Genomic DNA, 12,554 nt, shown 5'->3' on the forward strand with positions numbered 1-12,554 from the left:
ATTGCCTCCCAGAGTAAGTACACGAAGACACCTTAGACCGTGGGTGTGGCCATTGCAGGAGCTACCATATCAGCAAGTGGAACCGCTGTTCTTTTCATCCCATTCGGCCCGCACGTGCTGACCTTCAAACCAGCATAGATGGAAGAATAAGCCGCTGGGAGAAGGTTGTCTGCGCTTCCTGCTTTGAGAGTTCCGACGTAAGGGTTGAAGTTGTAAATACCACAAGGGCAGTGGTCCAGAATCTGCATGCCAGCAGTACCAGAGAGAATGGAAGATCCTCCTCGAGCCATATTGAAGGCGACAGTTCCCGGCTTCATATCAACAGAGAACTTGGCAGCACCAGCAGGGGCTTGGAAAGTCTGACTGTTGCCGGCAACGTTGACAGTCAAAGATGCGGCCTCTTTCAGTAGCGTCACGATGTAAACCTTATCCTCCATAGTTTGCCATCCATCTGGCCTGCCCTTGAAATAATTGCCAGAAGAGTTGTTGGCATCGCTCATTGTAGTGTCAGTCGCGTCGCAGTTGATTCCTCGGAGAGTCGGGCGGAACCAGTAGACAACCTTTTCCTCGGTGATGTAGGGCTTGGGATCACTAGCGCCCGCTTTGAACGCCTTGATGAACGGCTGTGCCATGTCGAGCCATCCGTTGTGGGGGAATCCGTAGACCCATTTGGAGTTCCCGTCATCACCGTGCGGGCTGTCAAGACGTCCGACGTAATGACTTTCACCGTAGTCATTCCAAGTCACAATCTCAAGGAAGCGCGGCTTAAGCAACAGAATCTGTTGCCACCGATCGTACCAGAGGGTATCAGAGGGAAAGACCCAATTCTTGGAATAGGGGACCTCGGGGCCAAAGTGGGTGAAGAACCACGGTGATACTGGTGCAATGTAGGGCTTGCCTTTGAGTGCCGTTGTGTACGCCGCGTCGCCCTGTTGGACCGAGACGTTGCCTCGACCGTCGGGAGCCTTGTTGAGTCCGTTGTTGGGCCAGCCGAGCCAGTTGAGAGCACCGTCAATAACGCTGAAGTCTGTGCCAAATTCTGGATGGAAATTGGGTGCCCAGAAGACGGGAACGCCCGCAGCACTGCGCATAGCACCGACATCCAGGCCGTCTCCCGCAAACGAAGATGCAAACGCCTTGCCGTCAACGATGAGCTGAGCGGGACGAGAGGCGTACTTGGCGATCATCTGGCCGACGCGAGTTGCCTCACTAGTCTGGTACCAGTTGAAATCGAACGAGATGAAGACCTTCATGCCATTGTTGGCAGCAGACTGGTAAGCCAAGTCGAGCTGGGCCTCTGTGTAAGGGTCAACGCCAATATTGAGAGCAAAGGCGTCGATGCCAGCCGCCTTGGCGTTCTGCATATCAGCATCATACTCGCTGGGCGAGCTACGTGCACCGACGATGCCAATCTTTTAGAGTGTTAGCTAGGAACTGCAGAGATGGAAGGACCGAGTCAAACTCACCATGAAGTGACAGAAAACAAGCTTCTCACCACTATCTTGGCGAAGGCTGAGGGTGTCGCCATATGTGGATGGAACCGTCAGGCAGGTGGCCAAAGTCAACATGGCCGTAGCCAGAAAGGCCTTGAAAAGACGAGTGGAAATCATTCTGGATCGCTGTGATGGCCTCAATCCGAGCCTGCTAGTTACACAGAAGAGAAATGAAAAAATCGAGGAACTTCCCTTTATAAGCCCGGATTACTTGGCGCCTTCCGAAGCGCTCTGTCTCTCGCTTTGGCTCTTTCTCCGTCCGTTCTCCCGTTTCCCCTGCTCATTCCCGTCCGCTGACAAGCGTGGCAGGCCGCACTGGCATCCCGCATGATTCTAGGGTCAATGTCATGGACCTCTGCATATCGATTCTGTGCCCGAGATGCTTCGCAGATCTGTTACCTCACTCAAAAGAGAAGGTCCGAATCGTATGTCTGTCATAAGCCTGATGATGCCACAATGTCCACACCGACAACCCTCTTATCCCGGTTAATTGCTCATGGGATGCCGGCAGTTTGCATGATCAGGCACAAAGCCTTCCTGCGGTCAACTGCAGCAAAAATACCAGTGGCATTAAGGATCTTATGTCACGTTGCAGCCATGCCTTGCTCTGGCACATGTAGTCTCTAATTACATACTGTCTCTCGGAGAAAAGGGTTAAAGTGAAGATAAATCTCCGTTTGACGAACTTCGAGAGAACAAACAGAAGGGTTTGCTCTTTTCATACATCATTCCGCACAAGCGACAAATCATGGGCAACCACATATGTCACAGGGCCCTAGATCACCGTCCCTAGAATCTTCGAAGTCATGCTTATTATCTCCTCTGGCCGCTGAATGGGCAGTTGAGAATCCATGTCATTCGGCCCGCGCTGACTGCTGGTCTCCGAATACAACCCTCCCAACAACCCGACTGGCGTCTCCTTGGCCAAAGTCATTTATCTGGGGTGCATATGGAAAAGGTGGAAACTTGTGTCCAGACCGTGCCAGATGTCAGTAAGCACCACATGACGGTATGTCTCGTCGGCTTGCCACATGGTTGGTGTCAACACCCGGCAGTGCGGAGTAGTCGAGACAAATCACAAGCACAAAACATGAACGACCCTCCAATCAACATCAAAATCAGACCCTGCTGCGGTAGTTGAACTCCCTGCAGGTGGTATTATTCCGACGCCAAATACTCCCAAGATGGGATGATTGTAACGGAGAAAATTGGGGGTTCCTTAAACCGACTTCAACTCTCCGCGTCCTCGGGTTGGAATCACAGAAGAGAAAACAAAGAGTATCATATGAAAGAGATGCAGAGTTTTCATGCTCTTACAGTATTAGAGTTGGCCAAGATCTAGGACCGCGTATAGCATAAAATTGTGACGAATTCCCGTCATCATCTGCAAGACTATGCCCGGTCATCATAGAAAATACCACTGACTTGCAGTAAAACGTAAGCACATAACATGCAAACAGTGAGTCGGTCAGGAATGCCCACTCCTCGACAAATCATTTTGTGGTTTGGACCTTTGGTAGAAATGGTGCCCTTGAGATGTAACCCTCTTTTGCTGCAATCTTGTGACAACGATCAGGCCGCTCAAAATACCGCAGAGAACCCGCCACAAGCTCCACGGTCTTTTCCAATATTCCCTGTCCTGAGAAAAAGGTTCATGGCATCTGTTAGAGCATGATGGATATCGAGGACGAGGACCTTCTCCTTTGGGAAGCTTGAATGCGCAATTACTGGCACATCATCTTTCTACCCAATCGTGAGGTTGATTTTGACCCCCTTTGACCTCGTGAGGTTTCACGGCTCCCATCAAGCAGAGCAATTGACAGACTTCGGCCCTTTTTTTGCTTTGAGAATGTCGTTCCATGGGTTACTGTCCAACATGTGGTTACGGTGAAGCTTTCATGAGAGTAAGGATGTCAGGCGTCAGGCGCGCATCTCTATTGGAGGCCTCCCACCAACAAGATCTTCATTTCATTCAATTATTCCCCCAATGATGGAAATGCCGCTGATGATTCTCGCAGTGTCTGATGATATTAAACTTTCGGCCCTTCAGAATCTGGTTACATTTTGTACTTGTGATTGATGCAGTCCGCGCCGTGACCGCCCCGGACTTCCGTCCCATCTGCAGGTGGTAGGACTCAGAGGCTGTACCATCACACTTTATTCGTCATGTCACGTTGTCTCAACTTCAGCGACGTTTGATGAAGTTGTTGAGGCTTTTGTTGTGATTCTGCAGAGTCACATTTCGAGTCTTATTACTCGATCAGACAGTAGAACGACAAACGTTGGTTATATATCGTTGATCTAGACGTGCAGTCCTGGAGGAGATTAGATTGAAGGAAGTTCAAATCGGAAAACCCCTTGGAATTCATTGAATAATCCAGAATCGTTCGACAGGCTTTCGAAATGGCGCCGGTATCTCAGATATGCCTCTCTCTGCTGGCGTGGATGCTTTTGCCGGTATTGGGTCAAACGGCGAAGCCCGTCTATGCGCACTTCATGGTGAGAACACCACCTACTAAGTTGACGGGCCCGCTAATAAATCTCTTTGCCTCGATTCAAAGCTCGGTATCGTCGAAAACTACACCATATCAGACTGGCACGTCGACATGACCCAAGCCAAAGAAATTGGCATCGACGGGTTCGCCCTAAACTGCGCCCCAGCCCGCATCGACAGCTACACCCCCAAACAACTCGCAAACGCCTACCAGGCAGCCCAAGACCTCAACTTCACCGTCTTCATCTCCTTTGACTTTGCGTACTGGTCCACGGCCGACACCGCAGAAATCACCTCCATCGTTGGTAATTACAGCGCGCACCCGGGCCAGGCGCGGTACGACGGTGGATCCATCGTGAGCACCTTTGTCGGCGACAACATGAACTGGACCGCGGTGAAGAATGGCATGCCACCCGGACAGAAAGTTACTGCTCTCCCTATGATCCAAGATCCAGCATGGCTTTCTGTTGCGAATACGGGGCTCGATGGCGCGTTTTCGTGGTATGCGTGGCCGACGGATGGGGGTAATAGTATCATTCCCGGTCCGATGACGACTATTTGGGACGACCGGTATCTAGCAAATTTGGGGAGTCGTCCGTACATGGCTCGTAAGAAGGCTCTCTCTACCAAGTACAAACAGTATGCTGACACACTGCAAAGCCGTTTCGCCCTGGTTCTCAACTCACTTCAACACCAAGAATTGGGTCTTCATCACGGAAGAGCAGCCCACCATCCGCTGGGAGCAAATGCTTGCTATGAAGCCTGCACTCATTGAAATCATTAGTTGGAATGGTGAGTCTCATTACATGCATGCCTTGTCGTCGAAACATGACTGAAGATTTTGATAGACTTTGGTGAAAGTCACTACATCTCGTAAGTGAACCCAAGATAAATCAAATGACGCACAGAATTATGAGCTGATTTCTTCAAGCGGCTCACAACCAAATCACTCCGACGACGGCTCCTCCGCCTGGGCAACCGGCTTCCCCCACGACGCCTGGCGCACCCTTATGAAGCCCTACATAGCAGCCTACAAGTCCGGAGCCGACAAGCCCACCGTTGTCAATGACGAGCTGGTCTACTGGTACCGCCCAACGCCCAAGAACACGGTATGCACAAACGACACCCTCGGCGCCCCCAACGGGATCCAGTACCTCGCCGACGTGGTCTTCGTGGCCACGATGCTTACGGAGCCCGCCACGCTCACCGTCACCAGCGGCGGCCAGGCGCCGGTCACGGTGCCCGTTGGCGCGGGGATTCAGACCACTAACTTCACCATGGGCATCGGTGCCCAGAAGTTCTCAGTAGCCCGGAATGGAGTTCCGATTCTCGGGGGCACGAGCAGCAAGGAGATCAGCGGTGCTTGTCAGAAGTATAACTTCAACGCCTTTGTGGGCTCTCTCAAAGCCTAAGCTGACTGTGGCGTTCTCGATCTGTCTGGAGAGTAACGTGATTCAGTTGAAGCAATGTTGTGTCTTTTCGGGTTATTAGGGGCGAACCGTAATTGCAACTCTTTGTCTAATCTTGCAGCCGTATTTCAGGTAATCATTGAAAGAGTACATGTGTCAAGGAATCGTGGGTAAAGGCTCTGCTTTCTGTAAGCACTGAGTTGTTGTTGGAACGGCCTGTTGGCTGAGTCATTACGTGTGATCTATGCAGCTAGGTCGACGGAAGCTTATCTCAAAGAACATTCACCTCCATTTCACGTGTCTCTGTCGAACTCTAGAGGATAAAGCCCATATCAAGTATTCCCACGTTCCGTTTACTGTACAGTACCACCGTCGCCGTGCCTCCTCCAGTGGTCATACGTTCGCCGACCACGCTGTCAATCTTCTCTGATGCCACGAGGCTAGCGTTGATGTCTGTCCACTTTAATTAAGGCTCTTGTGCTCGTTTCTATTTTTCTCATCTCATCAAGACGATATCCCTTGGCCATATGCATAAGAATCTGATAGTCTGGATTCTGGAATACTTCGCCTGGGGTAGACGAAAGCTGTTTGGTCCACCGAATCCGATATCCGCCTGTCAACAGACGAGAATAGAGCCCCGGATTCTGAAGAAGCTTTCTTTGTTCCGAGGTTCAGACAGGATAATCAGACGATTTAGGAGCCTTCCGTATCTGGCGGCAGACAGGACAACGGATCAAGAGATCGCAATGCTCAAAAGGTCTTTTGGACGGAGGTTTAGGAAACCTCCGCGTGCCTTGCCCTATCAGAAGCTCAGAAAAGAGAATGAGAAGGCACGGTGCCGCGGAACAGCCCTTCAATCGCCTGGTCCGTCCGGGACATCAATGCTCTTCCCCGGATCCCGTGCACCAATCTTGGCTCGACTACTAATCTCAGCCTCGCAGAAACCCTCAGGACACCGGTCTCAAATTGCTTCCCGTCGCCGTATTCGCAATCCTCGGATGCTAATCCCTTCATGGGATACTGCATTGCTGAGTTTAAGGTCGCAAATACCCCTGGACTCTGCCGCGCGCTGGGTTCACCAGATGATGTTTGGCCTGCGAGGAGGGAACACGTTTGACGGCACGCAGCGTCCCGGCAGGCTTCGGAACCATGTTTCGTCGAAATCATAGGAAGGCTATCGTAGCCATGAACATACCTAGCGAAGCCTTTGGGGGAACCTTGCTTGGTCGAATCACGGATATCGTCGAGAACTCAGTAAAAGGTGTTGACAAGTGTTCATATTCTTAACACATAGATTGGCTTTGCTTTGTGCAAATATTGCGCAAGCTCTGTACATAGCGAATCCAAGCTTGAAGCTAAGTGCAAATACGAAGACGCCCCAGGACTCTGTAGACCGTCCTATTAATACCGTGATCCAGAAAATGACACATTGAGAACCGGGCAACAAAGATGAACTGCCAAATGAACAAGAATCATAGCATAATCAACAAAATATGAGAAGGAAGAAAAAATGTCCGTGTTGGATGTGTTTGTAGTTTTAAGGAAAAATTGATAGTAGTAGGATGTGATATGGTATACTGGAAGAGAAGTAGTAGTAGGTAATGGTGAGGGTGTCCTCTGTTTGGTATCATTGTTGTGAGTCTTGCGTCTGCTGCGGCAGCGCATCTTCGTCCACGTTTTGCTCTTGTTTTTTCTTTTTCCATGTCCATTTCTGCGCCGTTCAAATCATCCACTTGGTGGTTTTGGGAAGAGATTATAAAAGGAAAGAGTAACCCGGCCGCCTTGTCATTTGTGGTTCTTGGACCAATGTCGTAGGAAATCGTTGCTCACTCAAACAAGGGCAACCTTGACATCAGCCTCTTGAGGTTGAGATTGCGGTAGGACAGCCTCGCGTTGATCCCGCTTCTTCCTCCCAAGTCTTTCACACCATTCCTCGGCACTGACAATGGTGCCATCAAGGACTCCACTGACTTGCGACATCATGTCGAGACCCTCTTTAGCTAGAACAAGTACACGATGGGCGCCTTCGCGCATCGCCTCCTGGTCACTAACCTTCTCTCCCTGTTGGTGTTCAACCATGCTAGCATAACGGAATCGCTGTGGCAGAGTAGTCAGGTGACGGCGAACCAACAGACGAGCGTTTTCGGGGAGGGCCCCGCCAGCGTATTTGGAAACGGTGACGATTACATTCTGTAGTGTCTTCAGAACGTCACCTTTGAGTGAAGCAATCTTGGCCGCCAGGATTGTGCGCTCCTGCTCAGACATTGGCTCGGGATGGCTGTCAGCCATGACATGGTCGCCATCGTTAGTGACTGCAGTCTGCTCTTCCTGTTGGGGCTGACCCGGCTTCTCGAATTGTTCAAGAGTCGTCTTGAGATTGTTGATAACCCCACCAATATGCTCGTTCGCCCACCGCAGCCATCGTAGACAATACTTCAAGCTCCTGAGACTCTCGTCGCTCATAGCAACACTGAGACCCGAGGTAGACATGATTAAGCGAGACTGCCAAGCAGCATTTGATGATGTGGGTCGCTCGGCCTTTTCGTTCTCACTGTAGGCCGGGGACCGGTAGTCGTCATACGCCGGCAGGGTATCGATTGTGCTAGCTCGCGAAAGTCGACGGTCGTGCTTGAACACATATGGATCACGGGGAGAGTCGACGTCAGGCATCATGTTGCTCTGTGCATCAATCATGAGCCTAGCCAAGTCTTCTCCCGTGTCAACCTTGCGCCGCTTATGAGACCCTCCGTCGGCAGCTTCAATGTCATTGGACTGATGCCGTCGCCCGGCGCCGAGAAACCAGCGTACGCCACCTTCAACACCTGTCTTCCGTCCCACCGTGCCGACAGTGTTGGCAATGGGCGTCAAGTAACCCTCTACATATTCGGCGCTAGATTTGAATCTCGGGGAAAAGTTTTTGGAGTTATTGTAAGCCGATGTGGCACCTTCGATAGTGGTCGCGAGTAACGGGTGGGATGTTGTCAGAAGTGAGAATAAGGGTTCTTCAGACTTGAGTTGTGGATTTGAAGTAATTGACACGGCCGGCGAGGCTCTCGGTAGAGGTGTGTGACGGGCGGGAGGAGAGTTAATGAAGTCTAGACATGTTAGCTTTCGTCATTCGGCACAAGAAGAGGTTCGCAAACGACGAACCGGCTCGCAGATCCCCAAGCGCTTCAGCTGCCATGCGCACGTCGGGGTCGTCCAGACTGACACTGGCAGCGCGTCCTTCGTAAAACCGGTCTGGGGATGCTGCGCTCATGGCGCTATTGCTGACTACGTCGAGATCCATTCGCGCAGGCGAGTCGGCGGACTGGGCATGACTAGGTGTATAATACGTTGTGAGGGGGTTGAGGCTCGGCCAGTGGGTGAGGGGTACTGTTGTCGTCGAGGACCGCTTCAGGGAGGATGTAGTTGGTTGGGGTTGTGATTGCGGCTGGTGATGCTGATGTTGATGCTGCTGCTGCTGCTGCGCTTCGATAGGTTGAGATTGGGCGACGATGGAAGTGAACCGTGGGGGCGGGGGACCTGTCACGGACGAGAGAGATGGCAGGTTGTGACCGACGTTATCATTGTGTTTGGCGGCAGGAAGGATGGGTGCAAGCTCGGTAGTCGGGGCGTCGGGAAACCTCAGCAGATTGGAATCGTGGGATTGGGCATGCGCATAGCTCGGGGGAGCATATGAAGGCAGCTGGGACGGGAGATGTGTCGGATCAAAGCGAGCGTGAGAGAGGACGTGCTTGTTGGGTTGAGAGGTGGTGGAGATAGAAGCAGAAGCCGACGTAGAGGTAGACGCAGAAGCAGAAGCAGAAGCAGGTGGGCGGAAGTGGTGCGTGTGGGTGAGGGATGAGGAGGATGGCGGCAGCTGGCGGTCTTCAGGCGCAGGCCCGTGCAGCATGTGATTTTGGCTCTGGCTCATGCTCTGGCTCAAATCCATTTCGCAAAGTATATTCGGACGGCGGCTCGAGACTTCGCGGGGAGGGGGTCGGCAGAGAAGCAGCAAGAGAGGGAGGAGCGAGACCGGCGCGGCTGTCTCAGCGGTCAACTATGGACTGGCATGAGTGGAGATATGACTCTCGTGTCCCGAGGCCGTTGTGGTTCTGAATTTTTGCAGATTTCCCAGTCGACGTTAGGGAATGTTGTAGTCTGCCTCGGTGCAGCAGTGTGCAGACGCGCGGGTCAGAACGAACGTGAGGGAGAGCAGACGAAGGGGTGAAAGTGGCTTCGGGCGGCGCAAGAGAGGTTCATGTAGTACGGTTTGGGCCAAAGGTGGCGAAGAACAGGCAGGACGATGGAGCGGATTTCGAAGCCAACGAACGAACAAGGGAGCGAGGCGGCAGGAGATGTGGTTTCGGGGGACGACCGAGTGGAGGGCGGATCTGGAGAAGCGAGGTAGGGAGGGATGGTGGTGGTAATCGTAGGCGTAGCGTGTGGTGGTGGGATGAGTCCGGTCCGTGTATCTTGTAAAGTAGCGCGGAGCGTAGCGCTGGGGGGAGGGTTGGTGTGCGTGTACCCGTTGGAGGGCACCTCTATTATTACTATACGGTAAATAGTATGTTCCCTCGATCGAGGGGAAAGGATTGCGTGTGTTTGGAAAATGCGTGTGTAGGTATGTGGGTGTAAGAGTTGAATGGGAGTGTGTGCGGCAAGCGGGAGACCAGGAACCGTAGTAGATGTCGAGGGCAAGAGATACCGAAAGGTGGAGGGAGGTATGCCGGGGGGTGGTGGTGTTCTGTCGATTTGGGTGACGGGTGATTGATGGATTGACGGATTGATGAATTACTTGATTTGATTGACGGGGGGTGGGAGAGAAGAGGTGGATGTGGTTGTGGTGGTGGTAGTGGTGGCGGTGGTGGGAGGATGATGCCGCACCAGAGCGCACCCAGGGTGAGGATGGACGGACGGGACGGGCGACGATGGGGGACGGGGGAGGTCGAAAGACTCGGGACAGGAAAGGGCGACGCTCACAATGCGAGGAACGAGGTAGTCACGTACCTCGTGCCTCCCCAAAAGCGAAAGAGAGGTAGGAGGCAGGCGGCGACAACACCGCAGCTGGCAGGCACGCGGGCCACACCCATTGCGGCGGGAACGAGAAGGGGTCACTGGTGCATGTGGTGGGCTGGGATACTTGAAGGTACCTTAGTTTCTCAAGTCACTTCTGTCTTTGCTTCACACTACAAATTGCCACCATCTGGAAACCACATGTACTTGGCTTGCAGTACCCGGCTCTGTACCTTGGCCAGTCTCATGGTTCCAGATGGTGAATGGATAAGGTACAAATGGGGGCCGGGGGGGACCACAACGGAGTCGGTCTTGGGTAAGGTACGGAGCCTTTGGGCACTTCAGTGCCTAAGCAACGGAAACAATTAATCTGTTATATTCAATCAGAGCTTGCTGTGGAAAGTCGCTCTTGTATTGAAAGCTAATCACTTGCCCCTTCAGATCTTGCGCCAACTAACTTTCTCCAGTGCTAAACTAGAAGCTTTCCCGTGGGGAAAAAAGACATGAGATGGACACGGGAAAGTGTCCGTCAGCCGTACGCATATGGGGGGGAAACAGGCGGCTAATTTCCTCAAGCTCTGTCACTCGGCTTTGGTCTCTCGCAGTACGGAGCAGTGCTGGTTGCTCCGACTTCCGAGTTCCCCATGTGAAGGTCCAGGTAATAGGTCATGCTATGCGCTGTTGTTGGTACTGTTTTCTGCCCGTCCATCTCGCTGCCCAGCCAGCGAATTGACCAAGGTATTGTGCCTCTCGCTTGAGTCGTTCCGTGGGGGGCCTGACCGGAAGAGACTTCTCGGCACCGTGATTGTGGCTGACTTGACTTGGGCGGGTACATCGCACTCACACTATTCGTCTATGTATAAGCAGATCATGTCTGAGAACCAGCATCAAGCCAGCCCACATCCCAAGGCCCAAGCATGGCCCTGAGGTTCCTATCTCGTCGTCCTGTGTCTCGAGCCTTTCGACTCCTCAGTGACGGTAAATACAGTGCTGTACTCCAGACAACGCGAACTACGCCGCTCGACGAGCAGGGGGGTCGACGGCAAACGCAAGACCCAATCATCGCCCACACGCGAGTCCACGTTCCCGTTCGGGACAGGTCAGGCGGCACCGTCTGCGGTCCATCTCGCTGGAGTCTGCAGGGTCCGAGGCACTGTTTCGCACTGGCAGCCGCTAAACTCGAGACAGAGATACGGGCCAACGCTACCTTGCTGCTGACATCTGTCAGTACTCTGGAGACCAATGGAAGGCAGTTGGGAACTAAGCAGACAAGCCGCGACTCAATAGTGTATCCTAGGTACGGAGTAGATACTCGCAGTCTCGCGCAAGGTAGCTAGCTCATCGTATGGTTTTGTACCCCGTACCCATGTAGAAGAACTGAGGTGGTATTCGTGCTGGATATCCGTATCACTATCCAGTATGCGTTGACCATATGCTTTGCCCGGGCCAGCAGCAAGAAAAATAGCCGACGATGATGGGTGGGAGTCGGTTACAGAAACAGACGCGAACCTTAGCAGATTCAAGGCCAGACTCTGAGTCTGCAGGAATGCCGTGACAGAAACGGGATTCAGAGAGTGCCATTGCCACAGCTACCGTTGGGGTAGGGGTACAGTGTGAATATAGCCATACACCAATTGGTGTCTACATAGGTTGGAAGAGTGTGCTGTCGGGTTCGCTCTTGTCTGACGATGCGCCGCTGGCTGGCCTGACGTCTGCATAGTGCAGACCGCATTTTGGGTTTGCCGACCAAGACCAACTGACCTCGTTGTCGCATGGAATATTGTCTTTCTTTCTTTTTTTTCTTTTTTTTTTCTTGAGCCACCATCAGGTTTTGACTGCAATGACTGGAATGTGAAGACTACTAGACCGAGACCTTGGACTTTTAGTTGTCAGTTTGCGCCCAGACCGCTTGTAAGAAAAGTGAGGATGACCGTTTCGCTGATCGTCCAACAACGAATCCTGCAAGCTATTCTTCCAGCCAACAGCTGATGGCCTCTTCCTGGTTGTGACTTATAGGGATTCGTACTGTGGTGCACCGGGTGCCTTCGCCAGTAAGAGACCCTACCTTTAGCCTGTGATCTGGGACACACAACAGGGGGCAAGCCTGGGAAAGACTCGAGGGGGGACAGGAGATCAGGGCCAAAGTTGGGGAAGCACGTG

At 52.5% G+C, this 12,554-nt stretch overlaps 4 protein-coding genes across 4 annotated transcripts; 1 reads left to right on the forward strand and 3 right to left on the reverse strand.

The window, feature by feature from the left end:
* Positions 1-32: 32 nt before the first annotated feature.
* CPAR01_07669 (mutanase) lies at positions 33-1,610 on the reverse strand (the record flags this gene model as incomplete). The annotated part of the gene is made up of 2 exons (XM_060491938.1): positions 33-1,412; positions 1,467-1,610. The coding sequence occupies 2 exons, from the start codon at positions 1,608-1,610 to the stop codon at positions 33-35; spliced, it is 1,524 nt and encodes a 507-aa protein (XP_060348308.1).
* Positions 1,611-3,896: 2,286 nt separating this feature from the next.
* CPAR01_07670 (mutanase) lies at positions 3,897-5,399 on the forward strand (the record flags this gene model as incomplete). The annotated part of the gene is made up of 5 exons (XM_060491939.1): positions 3,897-3,992; positions 4,055-4,595; positions 4,648-4,779; positions 4,836-4,860; positions 4,919-5,399. The coding sequence occupies 5 exons, from the start codon at positions 3,897-3,899 to the stop codon at positions 5,397-5,399; spliced, it is 1,275 nt and encodes a 424-aa protein (XP_060348309.1).
* A 1,827-nt stretch (positions 5,400-7,226) lies between these two features.
* CPAR01_07671 (uncharacterized protein) lies at positions 7,227-9,330 on the reverse strand (the record flags this gene model as incomplete). The annotated part of the gene is made up of 2 exons (XM_060491940.1): positions 7,227-8,491; positions 8,547-9,330. 2 exons carry the CDS (start codon positions 9,328-9,330, stop codon positions 7,227-7,229), a joined length of 2,049 nt encoding a protein of 682 aa, XP_060348310.1.
* Positions 9,331-10,172: 842 nt separating this feature from the next.
* CPAR01_07672 (uncharacterized protein) lies at positions 10,173-10,415 on the reverse strand (the record flags this gene model as incomplete). The annotated part of the gene is made up of 1 exon (XM_060491941.1): positions 10,173-10,415. A coding segment is annotated over one exon (243 nt), but the record flags the coding sequence as incomplete, so codon positions are not given.
* Positions 10,416-12,554: the final 2,139 nt, after the last annotated feature.

The sequence above is a fragment of the Colletotrichum paranaense genome, assembly GCF_030867605.1.
Source record: "Colletotrichum paranaense strain IMI 384185 chromosome Unknown Scaffold_6.1, whole genome shotgun sequence".
Taxonomy (NCBI): Eukaryota; Fungi; Ascomycota; class Sordariomycetes; order Glomerellales; family Glomerellaceae; genus Colletotrichum; species Colletotrichum paranaense.